The sequence below is a fragment of the Cucurbita pepo genome, chromosome 10 (assembly GCF_057944985.1).
Source record: "Cucurbita pepo subsp. pepo isolate OVF chromosome 10, ASM5794498v1, whole genome shotgun sequence".
Lineage (NCBI taxonomy): Eukaryota > Viridiplantae > Streptophyta > Magnoliopsida > Cucurbitales > Cucurbitaceae > Cucurbita > Cucurbita pepo.
This window is the reverse complement of record NC_141807.1, coordinates 19326055-19350626: the sequence shown is the minus strand read 5'-3', so window position 1 is coordinate 19350626 and position 24572 is coordinate 19326055. Positions and strand designations below refer to the sequence as shown.

The 24572-nt window shown below is 36.7% G+C and overlaps 2 protein-coding genes across 3 annotated transcripts; one reads left to right on the top strand and one right to left on the bottom strand.

The window, feature by feature from the left end:
• The first annotated feature begins 140 nt into the window (after window positions 1–140).
• On the top strand, window positions 141–12923 carry LOC111804488 (uncharacterized). The gene is made up of 9 exons (XM_023689316.2): window positions 141–672; window positions 1559–1699; window positions 2643–3023; window positions 3920–4024; window positions 8818–8958; window positions 9043–9246; window positions 9891–9983; window positions 10147–10258; window positions 12285–12923. Exons 1-9 carry the CDS (start codon window positions 202–204, stop codon window positions 12326–12328), a joined length of 1692 nt encoding a protein of 563 aa, XP_023545084.1. The 5' UTR covers window positions 141–201; the 3' UTR covers window positions 12329–12923.
• Window positions 12924–15857: 2934 nt separating this feature from the next.
• LOC111804495 (zinc finger CCCH domain-containing protein 52) lies at window positions 15858–22318 on the bottom strand. 2 transcript variants are annotated; one of them, XM_023689322.2, is made up of 3 exons: window positions 21418–22318; window positions 19609–19666; window positions 15858–16816 (listed from the first exon to the last, which is right to left on the bottom strand). In XM_023689322.2, the coding sequence occupies exons 1-3, from the start codon at window positions 21488–21490 to the stop codon at window positions 16054–16056; spliced, it is 894 nt and encodes a 297-aa protein (XP_023545090.1). In that variant the 5' UTR covers window positions 21491–22318; the 3' UTR covers window positions 15858–16053. The 2 variants fall into 2 exon arrangements, with proteins under 2 accessions (XP_023545090.1, XP_086983635.1); XM_087127509.1 differs by lacking the exons at window positions 19609–19666; window positions 21418–22318 and adding an exon at window positions 19468–19597.
• Between the last annotated feature and the right edge of the window lie 2254 nt (window positions 22319–24572).

Sequence of the window (24572 nt, the reverse complement as noted above, 5' to 3'; positions counted from 1 at the left end):
AAAAAGACATGGAAGAGAATGAGGGTCCATGCTTTGACTCCTTTAGACAAATCATATATAGCCACGTGTCTAAAACTATGCATCTGCCCGCAGGCAATTCCAGCCCAACCCCTTCTCCCTCCCTTATTGATCTCTGAAAGGATCTACCATTTCCACGAGGCTCTGTTGCGCTTCACCCTCTTTCTCTCTCTATCCATCGCCATGTCCGAAGCTACTGACCAATCTTCCTCATTGCCGGTAAAAGATCCACTCTTGATCCGTCCCCGTCGCGAGCCCTTTGAGCATGGCCTCCTCCCCATTCCCAAGCTCGTTTTCTCCGACCCCATCCAAACCCTAATCCCTCTCAAGCAAAAGCTTCTTCAGGCTTCCCCTTCCCACCGTCTCAACTCCTCCGCCATTTCCGAATCCCTCCAGATCTCTAGTGACCATGCTCGCCTCGTCCTCGACACTCTCGCTTCCGTTCTCCACTCCGACTCCGACCCCCTCGTCAATGCTACTCCTGACGAAGTCGATTCTGTTGGCGTCGATGTCCTTGATCTGCTTCTCTTCTTGTATATTCAGTCTTACAAGAGGCTGCTTCCTAGATCGCATAAGGATTCCGCTGCTGTTGCCGATGTCTGGCCTTCCACTTCTGCTTTTGATGGCTACTTGTCTGCCCTTTCGCCCTTGCAGGTATTTTTTTTTTATCTCGATTTATGCTAGTCAGAGGTTTTGATGTCTTTTGCTCGGGGTTGCTGATTGTTGATGTTGATTGGTGGTGGCTATTTTATTGTTGAGAGTTCAATCTTTCGTTCGTTGCGTTTTTGGTAGTTTTTGCATTGGTGTTGCCTGTGCTTTTGTGAACGAGGACAATTCATTCTATATAATGACGAAGTAAAATGTGCTGTTGTTGGAATTAATAGCTTCAGTTTAGTGGATCGATAGATTCAATTTTATAAACTCAGAATATGTACTTTTTTCATTTACGAATGACTTTCTTGGTGCTTGGTAACAGTGATTTGTTGGTAGGCCGTTCAGAATTGTTTTCTCAACAAACTGCTTTCATTTTTATCTATTAGCTTAGAATGTCTGTTTTGTTTTTTCTGGAGTGGATTTCACTAACTTGTTTACTGAACTATAAATTAAATCACTTGCTTTCAACCATTGATGGTCCATCATGTAGACCTTGTTTCGGTTTTCATGATCCATGAGCTTGTTTTTTTTTTTTTTTTTTTTTTTTGTTAATGGCACTAATGGCATTAATCCTTTTCTGGACAGGGCTCTGTTAGTATCATTTGTTTGTCTTGGTTCTGCTGAGTTTTTCTTGTTGACAGTAGTACTTCTGCATTGTAGAAATAGTGCTTCCTCTCTCTTTCCATGCATACGAGCTGGTGTTTAGATGTGCAAGTAACTGAGGAAGTTCATTGTTCACTTTTAGATGCTTTACCATTCAGGTTCATTGTACCTGCACATTTTTGAGAATTATCTCTTTATTTATGTATGGTAGAAATGTTTATACCAATCACTTTATTATCGGCGTACTGTGAAAATAGCTCATGTTTCTTCCATTACACTGCAGCTTGTGCGCAGCAACAGCCGTCGACTTATGCCATCACAGGCTGATGAAGAGGCTCACCAATTATCATATTTACAAAAGCACTTGCCCAACATTCTCTCTCTCTTGGCAGAGAGTGTGGAGGAGGAAGGCGAGGAATCTTTGGTTAGTAATTTTTGGCGACTATCTTCCGTTAAATCTGTTTGTTACTTTAATGTTTTTCATTTTTTTATTTTTTTAAAAGTAGTAATCAACTATGATGACGGAGGAGAAATTGGAATAATAAATACTGGTGGTTGATAATAGGTTCATTGCAACCCTTTGCAGGCAGTTTATTTCATGTTTAGTTGTTTTAGATTGGTTTCAATTTTTTCATACAATTTTCCCTTCAATGATTGCAGAAGAGAAACTGTGATGAAGCTTAACTATGTTAAACTTCTTATCCTTTGCTAGGTTATACGGTGTAAATATTTTTGTAATTTTCTAGTCTAGTTATCCATGATTTGGTCAGCGTTTCTAATATGGACTTGTCTTATTTTGCATTTGCCTTCTTTTAATTACTTCTTTGTCAGTTTTGTTGTAAATCTTAATTTGAACGTGCTAAAACTTTGATGCACTTCCTTTGTACTTGCAATTTCGTTATTTGCATGCTTGTTAAGTACTGATGTCTCTCTTATATGCTAGTATAAATTTTCTCACTACAAATCCTTGAACTTTTAGAACATTAAAATGAATTTTTATATGTTCTTATAATACTTGTTCATTATGGATGGTTTTCCTTGAAAATAGTTTACCGTCTTGAACTTTTGTGATAGGATAGAGTATTATTAGGATAAGAGTACAGTAGTAATCAAAGCAGAGAGTTGTTAGGGGATTTGTTATCAATAGGGGGAGTAAAGGAGGGGCATTGAGAATTTTTTTGCGAGTGAATTAGGGCTTGGGAGTGATATCAAGAGGGAGGTCCACGTACCTTTAAACACTTGGTTTATCTTGTAAGATTTCATCCTTATTTCAATATAGTTTGATTCTGTTTTGGTTCCTATCTTTTTGCTTTCATTTACAAGTTTCAAAATATCTTATTCTTTGCTAACTGCATGCAATCTTGTAGGTTTTATCCGTTGAAAGATTTGAGCACCTTGGATTTTTGGTTCAATTCGGTGATAAAGGATCTGATGGAATGCAACTGAGCCAACATACTCCATTTTTTGCCAATTCTGATCCTGATATGCCTGCCGTTCCGGTACCGGCAGCTCAAGTGTTGGACTGGATTTTGCAAAACATCGCATCTGCTTTAGATAATATTTCAGAGAGAGCTTCTCTTAAAGAAAATGGACCATCTGGTGCATCTGACCCAGATGTTGCTATGGCTGATGCATCCACAAGTTCAGTGAATAGGACTAACACTAGCAGGGGTCCTAGTTATATTGAGGGCATTTCTAAGTCTTCTCTTGTGAAGCAAGCCTCTGATCTCAAAGGTTCTTCTGTGAAGGTTTGTCATTGTATTGTTTCATTACTGCTGTATAATAATAATCTGTTGAAGAATAAGCTTAGTTTCTTTATTGTAAGGCTATCATTTTTATTTTCAAATGGAAGTTTTGATCACTGAATCTGTTATTATTTTACCTTTGAGCGTATGGATTATGATGTGTTTGACATATAGACTCAGAATCAGGCTAAAATGGGCCATATTATTAGTGAAGGTTTCATATTACTTAATAGTGCTGTTAGTAATAGGCATTGTACTTGTTCCCACTTATATCTTCTGGCAATTAAACTGATTTCCAAAATCTCTTCATCATATATGGGACAGACGTAATTCCAATTGGTATTTGATTGGATTCAAGGTACATATGAAATTCAAAGGAATTAGGCAAATTTCCTTTTGACCCTAGCCTCATGGAGGTGATGTATGACAAAGTAGAATGAAAGATCTTGAAGTTGGCAATGTTAATATTTTTGTTTTTACCCGTGAGTTGTCTCTGGATGTGATTTCATTTGTAAGTTTATAACAATATGTAAGGTACTTCTTTCTTTCATCTATTTCTTTACAAAATCAAGCAACTTTGGTATTTCAATCCGAGTTCTTGTGACAATTTTGTAGCTTACCTAAATGAGGTAGTCAAGTCTCTAGTTTTGTAGATTTGGAGTAATATGCCAATCATCTTTATTTATTTTACCTTTACTGATGACTGAGAATGATTGTGACTTGATTTGGCCATGCCTATTTGAGTATAAATTCAGTTTGATCCAAGAGATTTAAGCTGCTGCTTTTTTTTTTTTTTTTTTTTTTTTTTTTTTTTTTTTTTTTTTTTTTTTTTTTTAGCTGTTATGTGATTTGTGAAATCCGTGCTACATTATTTTTTCATATTTTATTTGTGGTTACAGGTGCTTAACTGCCATGAATCTGTCATTTACATATTAGCACCTTTGAGATATGCCACAATATATGGATGTTCTGATACTACTATCGTTCTTGGAGCAGTTGGAAAGGTAATAATTGCATTTTGCTAATGGATTCTATTTGTTGATTGTGTATGCATAATATTAGGTGAAGAGTTGTATTGTCGTTTCCATTAGGATAGTATATTTACTGGTTTGAATTTGATTATGGGCTAGGTGAGTAATGTGATTGTGGCATTTAATCGCTATTTCTTGAGTTTCGCATATCTATTTTTGAGGAAAATGGGAACCCACAAACATCTCCTTAATGGTTGGATATTGTCCATTCTGTGTATAAGTAGTCGTGACTTTGTTTTTTTGGTTCATCTGAAAGGGGCCTTATACATTGTTGTCCTGCTTTTATTCCATGTATCTTTTCCTTCTCTAGTTAATGTGTAATTTTTTTGCACTCCCAACGGTACTCTCCTCAAATAAAGTGCTACCCCAAATGTCTCCTTGAATAGTCATCATTTGTTTGATTTTATGAAAGCTAATGACAAACTCAAACAGAGGACAACCATGGATCTCATTGCCAAATGTCTCCTTGAATAGTCATCATTTGTTTGATTTTATGAAAGCTAATGACAAACTCAAACAGAGGACAACCATGGATCTCATTGTGAGATGTACTTGGTGCTGACTACTATTGCACTGTGAAATCCCACATCGGTTGGGTACGGAAACTTCTCCCTAGTAGTCACGTTTTAAAACCTTTAGGGAAAGCTTGAAAGGGAAAACCCAAAGAGGAAAATATCTGCTAGCGGTGGGCTTGGACTGTTACAAATGGTATCAGAGCCAGACATCGAGCTTTGTGCCAGCGAGGATGCTGGCCCCCATGGAGGGTTGATCGGTTGAGGATGTATATAATAAAATGATGTAAAATTCACAAGAATAAGTGCAAGTATACACTATCACCAGTAGCAAGTAATAAGTAAATTATCGATTCCATAGAAAACCTATCTTTTTGGTTAATTTCTTCTAATAGATTCCCAAGCTCACTTCCGAAGGTCATGCATAGTGATTACTTCCATAATCGTTTTAAAGTTCTATTAACAAGACTCTAGGAGAAGAATTATTCCTAACCCTTCTATTACCTTCAAGTCTCCTTGCAATGGAACTAGAGTACTAAAGAGGATTTCATCTCTCCTTCTCTTCCTGAATGAGAGAACAACTATGTATGTGAAGTAGCTAATTAAACACACATGTAAATCATTAACAACAACTCTTTAATAAACTAAAATCATATTGTCAACATACTTAAACTATATAAGCTCTCTTGCCTCCTCTACAAAGCTGAGCTTTCCATACAAATCGAATTAAAAAGAGGAACCCACATCTCAATCCTATAAAATGGATAGAGTAAAAATAGCGAGTAAGGAAATAGAGAGTTATCAAGCTTGTTGTTACTCTTCAATGGAAGTTCCTTTCCTTTAAGCTCTCACGTTTACGTCTTTGCCTCAATCAATCCTTCTTGATCTTCTTTCCTTCTGCTGTCAACAACTGCTGGATTAGGGTTTTCTTCCTCTTCTCTGATTACACAGCAGTTCACAGCAGCAGAGGTTGCTGCTGTCTAATCCAAAAATCTACTCCCAAAGTGTGGCTCCCGTTTTTAGTTATTCCTCTTTCTTTTTATATTGTGTATGGCTCCCCATATAGGTTCGAAAAGGAATAAATTGTCCACCTAGGATGTTCGTAATTGGGTTCTTGGACTATTGATGTGGATTAAAATTTTCAAATTTGATATTGCATCGTGGTTCAGCATAAATGTCTGAAATTTTACCACATAACTCAATTAAATGTACAATTAAGCTCGATTTATGCAAATTCATATTCTTTTCATGTTAATCCCCAATTGACTATTTCATGTATACCAATTAGAATAAATGGAGCAATTAATGAGAAAATGGTGGATATGAGTGCAAAATTAACTACAAAAAGACATGATATAACTCTACTTTTGGAGAGTTATCAAAGGTAGATGGTGAGATCCCACATTGGTTGAGAGGGGAACAAAACATTCCTTATAAGGGCGTGGAAACTTCTCCCTTGAAGATGCATTTTAAAACCTTGAGGGGAAGTTCGAAAGGAAAAGCCCAAAGAGGACAATATCTGCTAGCGGTAGGCTTGGGCTGTTACATGCACCATTAATCCCACCCCTCAAACAAAGATATATCATTCCTATATGTCTATCGAACTTGATTGGACTACTTTTCATCTTTTTACCTCCCCGTGTAAGCATTATCAATCTTATTGAATCCAAATGGAGGAATTGTTGTAGGGGCTTGGTCAAGAGTTTACGGGGCAGAAGAAAGGTGGAGCGGCTGTGCCGGGAGGCTTAAGGTGTGCCATATGAGGCATTATATTAATGTGGGATGCCTCAGTTGCCAAGTCTTTGGAAGTGGTTAAAGCGGCCTTTTTAGGGTTAGTTTTTTTATCACCTTTCAAGGGTAGAGGAGTGGTTGTCTGGGTTTATGAGCCTCCCAAACAAAGCGAGAGGAAGGAGCGCTAGGATGAGTTTGGTGGGCTATTTAGCTTACGTGGCACTTGTTGGTGTGTGGTGTCACGGTCGTACTTTTTCAACACCGTGCGGTGTCGTGATGTTGGCACACTCACAACCAGTCTTGAGGGGAAACCAAACCCATATTCATTTTTCATTCGACTTTGTGGCTTTGTCAGACCTTAGTCAAGGTTTGTCCTCACCCACTGAACACATCTTGTGCGGAACCCAAGCTTGTTCAGCCACACGCCACTGCATGTTCAATTATCTTAGACCCAACCAATTTGCCTCTACACTATGCCAAGTCATTCGACTCGACCTTGCCTCTACTTGGGGCCAAGGTCTCTCAACACAACGTTGCATTTCAACATCATCTAGGCAGAAGTTTTTCCATCTTTGGGCCCAAGGTCTCTTGCATAAATCTTAAACTTCTCCATCATCATTATCAATGGAAGACCGAGAGGGAAGATTTATGCCACACGGGGTCTGAGACAAGGAGATCCACTATCCCCTTTTCTCTTCATCATGGTAATGGACTGCCTCAGTTGCCTACTATCAAAAGCAGAATACGAAAGGCAGATAAAAGGTTTTCAGATTGGTAATGAAGGCCTGAGCATCAACCACCTTCAATTCGCAGATGACACAATCCTCTTTTCTGATTTGGTTGATGTCTTTTCCATAAAAAAACATGATTGACACGGTAAAAACCTTTGAAGGATTCTCTAGACAAAATATCAATCTCCAAAAACGTAGAAATCATAGGAATCAATATTAGCACAGAGATCATTGAAGAATTTGATAGCATATATGGTTGTAAAAAAGGAGAATGGCCAAATATGTGCATAACACTACCTCTAAAAGGGAACCACAAATCCTTTTCCTTCGGGAAGATGATTATTGAGAAAATAGAAAGAAGGTTGTCAACATGGTCAACATGTTATACTAAAAAAGGCGAAAGACTCACCCTAATACAAGCTACATTGTCCAACGTCCCTACTTACTATATGTCTCTATTTGAAATGCCACAAAAAGTGGCCGCGGATATAGAAAAACTATTAAAAAAACTACTTGTGGAAAGATGATGTACACCTTGTTCGTTGGAATATTATAAACCTCCCAACAGAAAAGGGAGGCCTCGGTCTTCTCTCGATAAGGAAGAAGAACAAAGCTCTCCTTGCCAAATGGATATGGAGATATCATCATGAAGAAAAGACCTTATGGTGAAATCTTATAAAGGCTAAATATACTCCTACATCAAACAAAAATCACCCCTTCCATCTTCTAAATAAGGGCCTTGGAAGTGCATAAAGAAACATCAAAATCTCATCACCAACGGAACTCGCCATAAGGAGGGTAATGGGGAAGCACATCATTTTTTACCAACCCATGGATTGAAAACACCACGCTAGCCTTGAAGTATCCACTTTTGTACAGGCTCATAGCAAAAAAGCCACGATTAAAGAAACGTGGAATGTTGTCAACAAATTTTGGGACCTGAAGCTTGGTAGGAATTTAAAGGATAATGAAGCAACGGAGTGGGCCTAATTAAGCCTTGACTTTGCCCCTGTGGTATTGTCAAACAAAGAAGACTCACTGACTTGGCTCCCCAGCGCTGACGGGGTCTTTTTTACAAAATCCTTGATGATGGACATGGGGGGAAAAGTAGAAGCAATAAATCTCACGCTAGCAAAGACAATATGGGAAGGACATCAACCTAAAAAGGTGAAGTTCTTCCTTTGGGAAATAGCGCATAAAGTCATCGACCCAAGTGAAAATCTTCAAAAAAGAATGCCTTACATCACTCTCTCTCCAAATTGGTGTCCATTATGCAAGAAAGAAAACGAATCACAAAGTCACTTGTTTATGCAATGCATATATACTCAGAATTTTTGGACAACGATTCTCAATATACTTGGATGACATCTCAAATTTCCTAGGGAGATAAAGGATTTTTTGGATATGACCTTAACGCACCCCACCTTTTCAAGAATGCAAAAGCACTATTATGGAAAAGCCCCATCATGGCTTTCTCTTGTAATATGTGGAAAGAAAGAAATTAAAGAATATTTGCAGAAAAGACAAAGACCTACACAAAACTTTTTGACAATGTTGTTTACCAAGCTATATTTTGGTGTAAAATATCTAATATTTTTAATTCCTATAGTTATACCTCTCTCATTGCAAATTGGGAAGGTCTTTTGTAAACACCGTGGATTATACATACCCTCTTGTAAATTTCAATCATCAATGAAATTGTCTCTTATAAAAAGAAATAAATAATAAAAAATTCCCATGAAAAAAGTAATTTTTCATCCGAGCTGTCCTAAATGTATTCTTTTCTTTTCAGGCTGTAAGAGTCGAACATTGTGAGCGAGTTCATTTAATAACAGTTGCAAAAAGAGTTTGCATTGCAAATTGTCGAGAGTGTTTGTTCTTTTTGGGGGTAAATCAACGACCGCTGATTGTTGGTGATAATCACAAGTTGCAGGTGAGTTGTTATTTAATCATATTCATTAGAAATTTGAATTGCCTTAAATTTTCATGAAACTGGACATTTTATATCTCATCGCAGGTAGCACCATATAATACATTTTACTCTCAATTGGGATCCCACATGAGTGAAGTTGGCATCGAGGCAGCTCTGAACAGATGGGACGAACCACTTGCCCTTGGAGTTCTAGATCCTCATGATTCATTATCTCATCCTGCGGGTGTCTCTGATGTACAAACTGAGACTGCTACATGTCTGGATCCTGACCAGTTCACTAATTTTTTGGTAGGCCTTTTATTCTTTTAGGGTGAAAAAGTTACGTTGCGCAGTATTTTTCCTTACTGTTTCATGCAACCATTAGTTAGAGTTGTTTAGTTCTGTTTATCAGAATATTGTGATATAATTAAGTTGTCTAGTGGCTCTTTTATGGATACTTCGGTATGAAAGAAGCCAGAAATTGTTTCAATTTCAAGGGTTTGACTCTTGCCGTTAAGATTTTCAAGATCAAGTCAGACTGTTCCCTTCTGTTGTTTTGAGTGGTCTCTTCATGTTGACTTTTGTAATTATGGCTAGATGCAAATTTATACCAATTGGGAGTCCCTTTCATAATCCCTTTGGCTGGTTGAGGAGATCAAGTCAGACTGTTCCCTTCTGTTGTTTTGAGTGGTCTCTTCATGTTGACTTTTGTAATTATGGCTAGATACAAATTTATACCAATTGGGAGTCCCTTTCATAATCCCTTTGGCTGGTTGAGGATATCTCATCACGGTCTTGGTATACCCTCTCTCTTTTGATTGATGAATTCGTTTGCCTAGTTTTTAGAGTCTGTCACAGCAGTTTCCTATAAGAGTCACGTGAGTTTCTGCCCCTCTATGGATGGAAAAGATCGTTTTACATTTTTTCTTATGGTGCACTATCTTCTGTTGCAGATTCCAAACTGGGTTTCTGGTGAATTTCCTGGAGCTACGGACTGCAATCCATTCCCATTACCAGATGCTTATTTGGCCTCTCTTGAGAGGAATGTATGTCCATCAAACTGTCCTGATTAGATTTTAAGCTTGCATTGGCATGTGCATGTTCGTCAAACAATTGCATTAAGATTTTGTCTTTATTTGACCTCATTTTAGATTTTGTGGGTTTCAATTACTCCGTATAATGGACTTATTATATCTTTTTTTCCCTCAGAAAAAGTCGTTGGGGGAAGTGCTGCAAATATTGAGAGAAACCCCACTTGAAGAGAACCGCAAACGAGAATTATCATCTGCACTTCATGTATACTTCAAAGACTGGCTATATGGTAATGATCTTTTCTTTTCTTTGCATGTACTCTATGTATACATCAAAGTCGTGATTGATAATAGTCCATTTTTGTTATTTTAATTTAAGAGCCCTATTTTTTACTGCAAAGAATGATCTACTTATCTCTGCGCAAGTTGGCATGAAGGTTCATGGATATAAGATGATCAATAACATAGAAAATAAATATGAATTGAGATCGAACGTTTCTTGGAAGTAGCATTTTTTTTTTTTTTTTTTATTGAAAAGCTTACAAAGTAATCCATAAATTAACAGGGCTCAAAATTCCAACTTGAGTTAATCTTAAATATAAATAATTACACAGAACTGGATGCAGATGACAATGAAGAAGCTTAAATCATAGCTAGGTCTGTCTGGCTAGGATAACCTCACGATTAATCCATAATGCATTCAAAATCTCTGGTTCTCATCCTTATCTTTCATCAACTATGCTATAAAGAAATTGTCAATAATTTAAGTGGCCAAGATTTCTCCATCTAGACCCTGGATTTCGTTCTTTGAAGCTGGAGAATACCCTTACAGTTGAGACGTTAACATTTGATGGTCCTTTAACATGTTAACTGCAATGATGTTGCTCCCTTTCTCGTTGTAGTCTTCTTGAACCAGCAATCTCTTCATTTCCTTGTTCTAGCTTTGATAGTTCGTTGTAGTCTTCTTGAACCAGCAATCTCGTTGTAGATCAAAAACATAGCCTTTTACCTTTGATGTTGTAACTCAACATCTAACTCCCTTTTGAACAAGGTTTCACACTTAGAGCTACTGTTGACTTTTCACCCAGTTGCATTACTCTAGTCCTTGTTCTGTGCATTCTTTAGTTGGTAACTGTTTCGTTTGATGTGGAAAAGAGGTTGGGCTAAAAGCATTTGCCCATCCTAAGCCTGTATTTCTTGAAAAATATTTTATTTTTGACACTATGCTTTGATATTCAGCCAATTGGAAGACTTCCATTGTAGCATTCAGGCTCACAAGCTTGAACATCCTTAATTCCACTCTGGTCTCCGTCTTCATCCTATTAAAGAAGTTTCTCGACTACAAAGTCGAACCTTTAGTAAGGAAGCTGCCAATGTTGTCTCACATTGCTCTCATGATGAAGCGAGAAAAATTACTCAATAGAGTTTCCTCTTGATTAGATTTAATTGAACGATCAATGCCTGCTTGAAATTCTCCCACGATTGCAATTGTCACCTCCTTTTGACCCATAAAAAAATCTTGCCATAGCCTCCCTGATCTCGCCCAAACCTACTGGAGATAATGTTTCTAATTATTTTGCTCAATTGGCATCGAAGTATTGAACTTTTTCATATCCCATCCATAGGGGTTGCTGCCATTGAACAATGGTAGCTTATCCTGTGAACTGACCTCTTTCTTCCACTCTTTCTACCTCTTTCTTCCACTCTTTCTACCTCTTTCTTTCTTTACTGGTCGTTGCATCCCCACATTTGCCAATTCCTCGGCCATTAACCTGTTTTTGCGCTAATGGCATTTGCCAGATGCTTGGTTTCCTCGTCTTAAGTTGGGTTACTCCTAGGGATTCAGAGATGTTTTCTGTTTGGATCAAATTGAATTCTTCTGCCACTATTCCCAACTTTTTGATTCCATTACTTCGATCTACTTGCCATCTTGTTTTCATTTGGCATATCAATAGAGAATTTCGGTACCAATTAACAGAATACTATCAGCATGAGTTCAATTGAGCCTATCCTACCATCTGCAGTAAAAGTAAAAGGGAGAAAAGTTGTTGATTTGAGTGGAGAGAGGTCGGGCCTCAAATTCCTGAGGTTGCATTTAAGATATTGGATAAAGGAGGCGACTAGACTAGCTAGATTATTAGGACAACAGACGTTTATTAATCTCTCTTTTTTTTTCTTTTTTTTTTATTATTTTTTTTTATTTTTTATGTAGTAATGAACATGGCTTCTCTTTCAACCTGTAATATGTTATGCCTGTTATTACCGCGCTGCATGATAGTTAAATGGCTTATTTTGGTTGTCTTTTTGTTCCTGCAGCTTCAGGGAACATCCGTCAGCTTTATTGCTTACAAGGTGACTGATTGATTGGGACGGGAAAACGTGGGTTTTACAGTCAAATATGATGGTAAAGGCAAGGAAAAGTTCTTTTTTTTTCCCCCATCTGTTTCTATATTAAATTGTCAACTAGTTGTTTCCGCCAATTCCTTTTTGGTACTCTACTTGCTATGAGTAGCTGAGAGCTAACCCTCTGCACGTGGTGGTGGGATCAGAAAAGAAAAAAAAAAAAAAAAAGAGGATTTGCTAATCTCAATTGTAATTCTTATGGGGAAAAAGAAACAAATAATGTCTCTGCATTTGCTAATCTCAGGGCCTTGTGAATTCCACCTTTCCCTTATTGGTTTTCTAACAGTTGAGATTTGCTTGTGAGTTCATAGTTTTCTTTTTCCTCACAAAATCCAATGATATTGAGTATGTAATGTAGGTTTTGATGAAACTGAGAATTTTGTTGAAAGCATGCCCTTTTGTCTGTAATATATATATATATATATATATCTGTGTGTGTGTATTGTGAGGCCAGTTTGTCAGTGTTCTGCTTATGTAAAACAAAGCAACCTTCTTTATTTTCAATATCATTCAGATGAGAAGGCTGAATGTTGGTTGGTTGGTTGCTATTTTGCTTATAAGTCTGCAATTTGATGCTTTGGACGATTTTACAAGCCACTCTTAGTTCTCTGTGCATAAAAAAAAAACACAGATCACCAATCTAGGCGAATTTGATCGACGATTTGCATGGTTGACCTTCTCATTTTTTCTGGGTTTGTTTTAGTATAAGATGACAGGTAAGGCGAACATTTCTATATGAAGCCTCATGACATCTAAGGACTACTGCATTTTGGTCCTATCTATCCCAACTTCCTTGGCATTCCTAGGTGTATTTACTAGTCCATGAGTCAAGGACTAAATGAAAGGGAGGTGATGCAGGACTGGACATCAATAGATAGACCAAAGAGTGAAAGCCACTCGCTAAATCAAAGAGAGCAGAAGCACCTCGCCTAACATTATAGGAGGATCTCACGAGGAAGGACTTCCCTCCTAAGTATCAGTAAGCAGTTAGTTAATCATATACCATTTTAGTATCAATTTATCCTACAGTACTTTGTAAAAGTGGCTGATCGGAGAATCTAAGAGAGATATTACCGTTGAATCTAGCTACCTAGGATTCAACACAAGGGTCTAGGAATAGGAAATCCTTTTGAATAAATTTGTTTAGGGGTGAAAGGATTGTGCATGCATTCCATTCTATTGGCCCTCTCAAACCTTTGAATCGCTACTTCTCCACGAGATGGAAGAAATTCCTTTTGGTCGATTGTGCGAGATTACCCAGGAAAATGAGAAGGAAATGGGAGGATTTAAATTCTAAAAGAAAAGATTTGCATGGTTGGATTTGTTGTGTTGTCAATTGTGAGATAATTGTCAATTGAATCCCTTCCTTGTAGAACAGAAATATTATTGTTACAATATTATCTGCTACAATAGAATTCGAAGGTGCCATGTTTAGAAGATGAATTGGCTGCATTACTTTTACTAAATAAATCTGTTCTTTTTCTTTAACTTATTCTTTCTTACAATTTAACAAATTAGATTTATTAACAAATAGAAATCACTCACGAGTTTAGGTCAATAGATTTAATAGGTTAACTTAGGAAGTAGTTTTAGCTATGATTTGTGTTTGTCCTCCAATGCTTTCAATTGAAGGTACAATAATAATGGTTGTGGATTGATGTCAATACTATCAGTTGTGAATGGTCGTCAAATCTAGTGTCATTATAATTATACAATGACGATTAACTATGATGTCAGTTCTAAACTAACGTCATACCCAATGTCATCATATATATCTAAAGACAAATTTTAGAGGACGTGTTATACTTACCATTGTTTCCGTATAAAATGATAGTTTAAAACTTATATAAATCGATAATTTGAACTCAAAACTTGTATAAAATTGATCTGTACAGTAATTCTGTTATAATTAATTCAATTCAATCCAACCAAATATGTACAGTAATTCTGTTATAACTAATTCAATTCAATTCAATCCAACTAAATATGTCAGTAAAATGACCATTTCAAAACATTCCATCATTCTATTACATTGATCAGAAAACTATATTCAATTACATTGTAGTTCTCAAAAAACTAGCCATTCAATTACATTGTAGTTCTCAAAAAACTAGCCAATAAGTAATTGCTTAAGAGCTAAAGATTGAGAAAATATATATACAATTTGCCTTAAAGCTACCAAAATTTTGGAAAAGTTACGCATTAGGTTGACAAGTGAAATTTGATACATGTTTTACTTCTATTCGACCGATATATCGTCAAGTTTTCGTGTAAAAGACTTCTCACTACAAAATATACGAAAGCAAATAATAAATATTATAATTATATATTAACAAGTATAATGTACATATAAGAATAGCAAAAAGAGAAGTTACATATAAAAAATAAGATCGAGATTGTTGAATTACACAAACTTCTCTCACGAACCTCACTACATTATACCTTCATTTCACACTACCTGAGGACACTACAAAATGTATAAATTAATAACAATATCTAAAAATTGTTAAAAAGTCACGTATTTTCATATAAAAAATCAATTTAAAAAAATACCAAGAAAATGAGATTTGTGTTTAGTACCTAATATTTAGAGTCCTTAAAGTTGTTCATTTTAACCGTTGTAAGACATGTGTTTAATTACTTAAGCTCGTATTGAAAATAGTTGGATAGCAATACAATCAAGTAGCATTTTGCTCGAACTTACAAAACTCGAGAGATGCATGTATATTGAGGTAAAAATCACTTGCTAACCTGACCTAGTTTAGAAACATTGGGCACATAGATAGGTGCATTTTCTACTAGGGTTGAAACATGTTTGAATCCTCCTCTTATAGACATTTATAATTGAATTTACTTTTCGCTCTCTTTCAACTTTCCGTATTGAAATTCATATCAAAACTAATTTTTATTATTTTGATTACAAATTTAGGGGAGGTGTTCGTTTAAAAAACTAGATTTTGATGAATTTTGCTCTCTTCCCATTCGATATTTGGAAGTGACTTAGTCTTAATGAGGAACCGCGTTTGACATGGGAGTAAGAATAGTTAGGTTATTTAAACAAGGCGTCAAAGAAGAATGAAAATGCTGGGTTGGTTCGTAGGTTGACAACTTTAGTCGGGTCAACCTAACAAACGTGAAAATAGCGTTACAACTTACTTTTAAAATTATTGTAAAGATTAAAAATATTTTATATCACACACGTGAATGTTTAACATTTGATTTTATGAAATTTTAATAATTAATGTAACAAGAACTATGGATAAGTATGGTTATTTTAATCCAACTCGAAAGTAGAAAGTTGAATTAGACACTCTATTTGAGTTGCTCGAGTCATCAACCCAACCAACTCAAAATTTCGATTTAGTCCTTCGAGATTTACAAAAAAAATATCGAAGTCTGTATTTAGCTCTTTGCTGTTCTACGATTGAAAGGGCCAAACATTTAACCAAGTTATGTAAATTATGAAAACATCTGATGCAATGGACATTAAAGAAAATGATTTAACTTAATTATCTTCTAATCAACAAATATTAAGACACTCTCATAAAGCTACAACATAACAAGAACAAGAACCGCCAACCCTTCTCAACTTCAACTTCAATATCGCACTCGTGTCGATGACACGCTTTAAAAGCAAAAACTCCCTTATAACAATAAAAGTTCGACAAAATCGGGAACTTGATCATACTCCAGACTTACGTAACTCGGCAGCTCCGTGCGCAAAATGGCATCTCTCACCAAAAGTACAAGAACCTTTTGCAAAATTATCACATAGCTTTGTTTTATAGTTGCTACCTGAAGGAGCAGGGCCTCCTCCTCCCATCGCACCATGGGCTTTGCCGGGTCCTGACATTGAAACTGTGATAATGAGCTCCCTCACCATTGCACTTGCTTCGTTGATTTGCTCAAAAGTGCCCTCCAGTTCTATGTTCCTGAGATTTGGGTCTGATTCATGGTCCCTGATGGAGAGTTTGGCACCCGTTTGGCGACAAATCTGTTTCGAGTTAATCCCACCCTTCCCAATGATCGCTCCAGCGAGGGATGCATCTATACTAATCTTCGCAGTAGCTGAAGCGCCAAAGCTTGCAGCAGGACCTGGTGGTGGCAGGTCCATTCGCCCACCCATACGACCAACCATATGTCCTCCCATACCACGGGGATTATCGTGAGATGGAGGGGTAGGCCTCCCGAGTTCCCACTCTCCATGGGCAAAGTTACATTTATCACCAAACTTGCAGCCTTCAGCGCTGTTGAACTTGTTGCACATGCGAGTTTTGATTTGGGACGGAGCAGAGGACCCGCCGTTGGTGACAGGAGGGGCAGCCATATTTCTAGATGGTTGAGAACCAACAGGAGCAAGATTCATCATTTGAGCAACAGCATTATAACCACCAGGAACGTAATGCAAAAAGTGGCAGCTTTCACCAAATGGGCAACCAGCAGTGCTGAAATCCAAAAAGATGAACACAACTATTAGATCAACCAAACCTCCGAACCAGAATCCCTCGGAAATTCATAAATCTAAAGATTAGTATTCACTCGGAGAAATCAAACACAAGCATACAAAGAGGAGAAATCAATCTCCGCAAGAACCGCATGCATATCTTTTGACATAAAGTAATATCATGTTTTCCTCTTTCTAAATGCCCAAACTCCTCCAGAAGTTGTATATTATTGAGAAATAGCATAAAAAATTTCTGAGATATTTTGGGTAGTTTTGAAAAATGGCTTTCTTCAGTCTAGAAAGAAACTTTAGAACGAAACAAATAAAACAAAGATCTGCTCTACTGGAAAAAGAAACTATAAACAGCCTTTTTGTAAAGTGCAGCCCCACTAGAAACGAAGTTGCTACTCGAGCTTCCTCACAAAGACCTTTTGTGTCTTTTGCAATTAACTTGGCAACCTTTAGCAGTTTTTCTCCCCTTTGGGGTGATAAGTACCAAATCTGTCAACCAACCTCCCATCAAGCCCCAACTCCCTGTTAGTGCTAAAAGGTCCCATCCTTTTTAGAACAGTTTTCTCCCTCACCGTGCTACCAAAATATATATTTTTATTTTATTATAAGATCAAAATCATTTTTAAGAATTAGCGCAGAAATTAAAGTAAAAAACCCACCACCACCATCGTTTGAAACTTAAAACCACAGTTAATTCTTTTCATTTTTGGAAACAAGACTTCATTTTTTAGAAACAGCCTCCAAACAGTCCTAACATTAGACTACATATTACTTTAAAACTATTTTCTGTTCTTTTTCATTTCTAGTTTCTACCGCTATTTATTCTGATGAAAATTTATCCTGCCAAACGGGTTATCCATATTAAAAAAAAAATTATACTTGGTAACAGAAAACTATTTTTAAACGTTCAACCTAGTATCTTAAGTAGGACCCCGTGTATCAAGTATAAGGTTGGCAAGCGTTTAAAGCATATCAAGTAACCAAATCAAATTGCCACACCTCAAAGAGAAGCTTAAGCAAATCAAATAACCCAAACTAAATCTTCACATCTTGATAAAAGATTAAACACAATGCAATCAGGAGAGTGAATAGGAGGGTCTTATGGCTAATTATTGCCCTACAAGAAAATCTATTTCAGACATGAGTTGAAATCTTGGGAGAAAGATATGAAAACTTAACACTTTTCACGAGATAAGCAGACAATAAATCTATTGGTAAGTGGTCTAATCCATTCAAGAAATTCAAAACTATAGGCACTTAGTAGATCGTCACAAACAATTAGAAAATCAATTGTTACTGGGACAAGAAAAAACAGAGGCCTGTGTCCTTTTTAAAAGAATAAAGATGCACGCTTACAATGATTTATAGCGGGGAAAAAAAGAGATTGAAAGACATGAAGTGCCAACAAATACAAAGATAAGGAAAAGCCATCAGCATGATCCATTAATACTAGAAAACCCACAGCTGATAACAAACAACTCAAACATCGACCGAATACAATGTGGCAAATTGGAACACAGATCACAAAATACTTTTAAGCCTCAACCCCTCCACCCATACTTTCTACCCATATTTCTACAAGCCATCAATATACTGAAGAATATTAAATAGAGGTACTAAAAATTGAAGCAAATGGCATGCTCTAGTTAAATTAGCTGCTAGAAGGAAAAACAATGCAAAGGCAACTGTAATAACTTTTCTTTTTTTCTTTTTTCTTTTTTTTTTTTTTTTTTTTTTTTTAAGATAAAAATCAAATTACACCTCCAAATTTTAGAGTTGTATCAATTAAAACCTCAAACTAATAATTGTATCAATGAAAATCTGAACTTTCAAGTGAATCAATTTAGACCCTTCATTAGGATTCTATTTTAAGACCTTTAATGCATAATTCTCACACATGTATATGACATTAATAGAGAAGAATCAAATGGATAGTAGCAACTCTCACTATTTATGAGTGGTTCCATCTTTTCTTCTTCCTCTATTTTTCTTTACTTATTAAGGAAGAATTATGTGATACGTTTTCCTACTATTTTAGCAGACTTTTGGAAGAAGAATTATATTTACCCAACTATGAGTTGATTTGAAATGAAATTAAGTTAAAATTGTTATAACTCACTAATATAGGGTCTACATTGATTCACTTATGAAAGTTTAGGAATCAAATTTATACAATTATTGTTTTATTTGATACAAGCCTCAAAGTTTAGGGGTACAAAATTGATTTTTCCCTCTATTCTTCTTTTATTAAAAAACAATTTGTGCTTAAAGGTTAGATGCTGACCATATTTCTCTCTACTAGAGATTCACAAGGGAAAGGAAGATAAGTCATCTCTATTCAGATAAGAGATGTGGACAAAAAAAATTAGGGCTCAAAACCTCATTACAAAGATAAATGATGGACGCAAGCTAGTAAAATAGAACTGGACCAAAAGGGAATAATAATCAACCAAAATTTAAAATAAAAAAAAATAAAAAATAAAAATAAAAAATAAAAAGAACGGATCAAACTAATTTGTAACCAATGAGAATGAGATGGTATCCCACGTGCAGTGCAAAATATAAATGAAACAGAGAGAGAGAGCCTCTGTGTTTTGTGTTTTATTGACTTGGTTGAAGGCTTAGAGTAATAATTTATACCTGTATTCCCAGTTTTCAGAGGCGCAATTACTCAGCTTTATCTTGTAATTCATGATCAATTAAATTCTTACAACAAGTTTAGATGATTAGGGAGAGATAATATGCAGCTTAAATACTTATTTAGGTAGGTAAGATATGAACCTGAAAAACTTGGTGCATGGCTTCGATTTGCCCCCTACAGTTGATAAGGACTCCAGTTCTGTTGCAAAACATTAATTATTCTTTCTCAGTTACAGTTTGTTAAGATTTTTACTCTAATACTTTAATACATCTTCACACTTAAATTATTTAGGCAACTAAAACAATTACTAAATAATTTGTAGCTTTCTGTTGCTGTAGGGTAACAATCTAAATATATGATTGGTAACTTCAACTGTTTCAGTTGAATTGTGGGGTTACCTAGGTTTATATATACAATAAGGCCCAACACCGAAACAAAGTTTATTTTTTAAACAAAAAAAAAACCACCCAGATCCAAATTTTGTCAATGGTAGATGAAGTATTTTAACCCTCCACTCCAAGCTTAATGACTGACCTAAGGAAATAAAATTATTCCGAGAACAATTTTAATTTTCTTTTCTTTATCCAAAGTGTACCTTTTCCATAAATAAATATGATGCAAACAATTGTTTCCCTCACTCCATCGCTCAAAGAAAAAATATTGCAGCAAATGAACAAGATATTCAGGAATTGTTCTTAAAGTCATAATTTTTGAAATAGATCTCTTCCATATTCAACCCATATTCCCTTCAAAGTGTATACAACTCAAATATGCTGGAAGGCTGAGAAGCTAGTCACCTAGGACAGGGTAACTAGCGACTTTGATGGATGGTGACCAGTACTTCTGAGTTACAACAATCCTAGAGCTTTAAAAACCAAGGGTTTTTCCATAATATAAGACTTGAAAGTTGTAATCAAGAATAAAGAATAAAAACTCGAGACTTAAACCTGTGCGGGGGTAGGGGCGGATGTAGCCAAGTGGATCAAGGCAGAACATTAAATAAAACAAAAGGAAGGATCAAACTGATTGGAATTTTTTTACGACAATTTCAAGTTCACAATAAATGGAAAGAAATTGGATTCAAATCTGCATTACCAATTTTAGATTCTAGTCCAAGGAGAATAGTTGAAAGAAGAGGCACTCAACAAGAGATAGTCTTTCCCAATTCTTTGCCGTTCATCAACATTCTCAACATACTACTACATAAAGCAATAATGATCGAGTCTGAGGTGTTAAAAGTGGAGAGAGACCAAACCATGGTCTGTTGAGAATGTTGATGAAAAACACAGAAGTGATGGAAAACAAGAAAAGGGCTCCACGCTTCACCATACTTGTAATTCGATACTGAACCCAACGCACACTTTGCTAAAGGATGACAATGAAAACTAAAACCAACCCTCACATGTTCCCACATCTCACCACTAACAGGCACAATTCTAAAAGTCGTCCAATTACTAACCCTCCTATTACACCACTAGTTATATCTAACCCCTCTCATAACTTACAAACAACAACCGTCTTCAATTACTTAAAGCAGATGCACTCACTAAAGGAGTATTCCAGTTATCCCAAGTTGAAGAAGTATAGTAAAATGACATCGGATCAAACGCATATATACGGGTAGATCACGGAGCTCGAACACGTGGCGCCACTAACTCAAAAATCCGTAGAAACAAATAAAAGAAGAACCAGTGAGACAGTAAAAGCGAAAAGTTCCAACTTCAGAAAAGAAACGAATAACAAACAGAGGCCAAAAAAACCATCCTCCCCCAACAACGAACAAAGCAAAGCACTAGCTAAGCACATAAATGTTCTCTCCTCGCAGACAAAGCTCAAACTAGTGGTACAAACGAACGAGACAAAGCATCGAACTACCACTCGAACAAACAGAACAACGAACACAATCCCAAAAAACAGAAAATAAAACAAAAAAAACAAAAAAAGCGAACCTTGCTTATGCTTCTTAAAGGAACCATTAGAATTGAAGGCAGCTTCAGGCCTCCCTCGCTTGCGCATATCCATTGTAAGGAAGTACAGATCGAGATCGAGAAAGTAAATCGAGAAAGAAAGAAAGCAAGCAGTGGAAGAAGAGTTGCAGAGATCAAGAGAGAACGCAAGAACAATTGGAGGAAGAAGGAGAAGAAGGTGAAAACCCTAAGTGTGGAGTCGGAGAGTTATGGCGGGGAAGGAAATCGAGGTTTCTTAAAAGCTATGGAGAAAATTAGAGAGATAGGGGAATTAGCGGAGAAGGGTGGAGCCAGGAAGATATTAATAATTAAATATTTAAATATTTAAATTAAATCAAAATAAAATCAAATCAAAATAATTGTGGGCGGATTTTTAAATTAATGTTTCAAATTGGCTAATTCTTCCCGTTGGGTTCCGCGCGTTATTATCTTACGAAAAAAGAAAAAAAAAAAAAAAAAAAAGACGCACGTGACATTCACGTGTCGCGTTGACGTCATCGAAAAGGTTGAATCCCTCTTCTTTTTTCCGACCGCCAAAATTTCACCGCTCTTATATTTCCCCGCCAATTTTTCATTTTTTTATTAAAATAAATTATAAAAAGATTAAGGTTGGACGAGCTAACGTCTAATTCAAATACATCTCCCCTACGGTACATTTGACACCAAATTTGGTGAGCTTTCATCTTTCCTATTAACGGATTTAACTCCCGACCTACATGCCAAAACTCATAGAAATCTCGACTTTTGATGTTATGGCTCGAGACCCTACCCGACCCTCTTCAAGTGTCGAGTAGTAATCAAATAAGGAACTAGAACACAAACACAGAACGAAATAATGGAAATAATAGAGTTTAGATGAGGGAACCAAAGAACCGAGACGTAAAAGTACTAAACTCCGCACCTCACTTTAGGAGAAATTATTGGATAATAGTTTTACAATGTTAGAAGCACGAAAAAAAAAACTACCAGAGTATTTGAATTTTGTAGCCCCCGAACCATCTTGACCTTAGCTAAGCCCAAACAACCGCTTAGTCTGTCCACTCATTCCAAGAATCAAAATCAAATCCCTTAAAATTTTAAGAAAATACGAAGAGCTAACAAAAGAACATGAAATCTAACCTTTTTTTTTTTTTTTTTACAAAAAATTTAGAACTCCAAAAAGATCTCGTGCTCTTTCATACGTTCACGTGTATTATCTATATATATATATATATATATATATATATATATATATATATTCAACCGTCATTAGGGAGCAGCAAAGTGATAGCTTCGGTCAATAACTATCTTCTATCTAATGCATAGATGCATTATGATCACAAGCTAAACATACAACTTAAACTACAATAATATGGGAAATTTCGAAACTCAACAGGTTAAAAAAGTTGCACATGTAAGACGGATACTCGACCATGACAGAAGTGTTAAATGAAATTTAGACATGTATTTCGAAATTGTTCACCTCGACTGCAAACTAGCAAGGCGGTAGACACCGATACTATGCTCGTCACATATCAACAGAAATACCACCATAAGTACTACCGATGCCATCAAAGACTTGGTTGTTGATAGAATAAGATATATATATATATATATATATAAATGCTTTGCTACAACAGCACATAAGAAGTAACGGCCCAAACCCACCACTAGCAGATATTGTCCTCTTTAGGTTTTTCCTTTCGGGCTTCCCCTCAAGGTTTTAAAAACGCGTCTACTATGGAGAGGTCTAACCCTACTCCAGCCAGTGCCTTGTACCATCCGGTGACTGGCACAACAGCACATAAGATGTAACAGCCCAAACCCACCGCTAGCAGATATTGTCCTCTTTGGATTTTTCCTTTCGGACTTCCCCTCAAGGTTTTAAAATGCGTCTACTATGGAGAGGGTCTACCCTACTCCAGCCAGTGCCTTGTACTATCCGGTGACTGGCACAACAGCACATAAGATGTAACGGCCCAAACCCACCGCTAGCAGATATTGTCCTCTTTGAATTTTTCCTTTCGAGCTTCCCCTCAAGGTTTTAAAAACGTGTCTACTATGGAGAGGGTCTACCCTACTCCAGCCAGTGCCTTGTACCATCCGGTGACTAGCACAACAGCACATAAGATGTAACAACCCAAACCCACCGCTAGCAGCTATTGTCCTCTTTGGGTTTTTCCTTTCGGGCTTCCCCTCAAGGTTTCAAAATGCATCTACTATGGAGAGGGTCTAGCCCTACTCCGGCCAGTGCCTTGTACCATCCGGTGACTGGCCAGACACCGAGCGGTGTGCCAGCGATGACACTGGACCATCAAGGGGGGTGGACGGTAAGATCCCACATCAAAGAGGGGAACGAAGTATTGCTTGTAAGAGCGTGGAAACCTCTCCCTAGCAGACACGTTTTAAGAACGTTGAGGGAAAGCCCGAAAGAGAAAAACCCAAAGAGGACAATATCTGCTAGCTAGCGGTGGGATTTGGCCGTTACATAATGAGGATTTCATATGCAGCCACTAAAGAATATGCCTCGAAGTTAGTAAGTACTATGTAAAAGGAACCTCGAATAGCCAGTACTGAACAAAACAATGTTGCGTTACACTCCCCCAAGAGGACCATCAAAACCTGCAAATGTTGAACCAGGTAAGGTCAGTTTCACAGGAACTGCAAGCAACAAACTATTTAGTATGTGAACTTACTTTGTGAAAATGATGCAACACTTCGAAGTTCGACTGTCATTTCCCGGAAAATCGAACGTTTTCACTGATCTTTAACAGCAGATTAGCCCTCAAATCCATGAATTATTGAAAAAAATGCAGTATAACAGCACGAGTATAGTCTAACGAGCACGAGATGTAAAAGAATTCAAACATATTTCTCTGTTTAAATTCTGCCAAACTTCCATGGCCCCGGGACGATGATTCACATACCGTCTTAGAAATGTATTTTCCGAACACACAACAATGGTGCGCAACGCCAATGCAGGGTCGGCTGCTCCTTGTTCCTTGAGCCAACTATACATTGAGAACCTAAGAGTGACCCTCTGAGCTGTATAGGAAAGATATGAAGGGAAATTTAGTAATGATGAAACAGAATTACAAGAAAATCTATCTTTTCTTCTATTACATCCTTCTTTTGGTTAAGGATTTGCGGAGAAACTT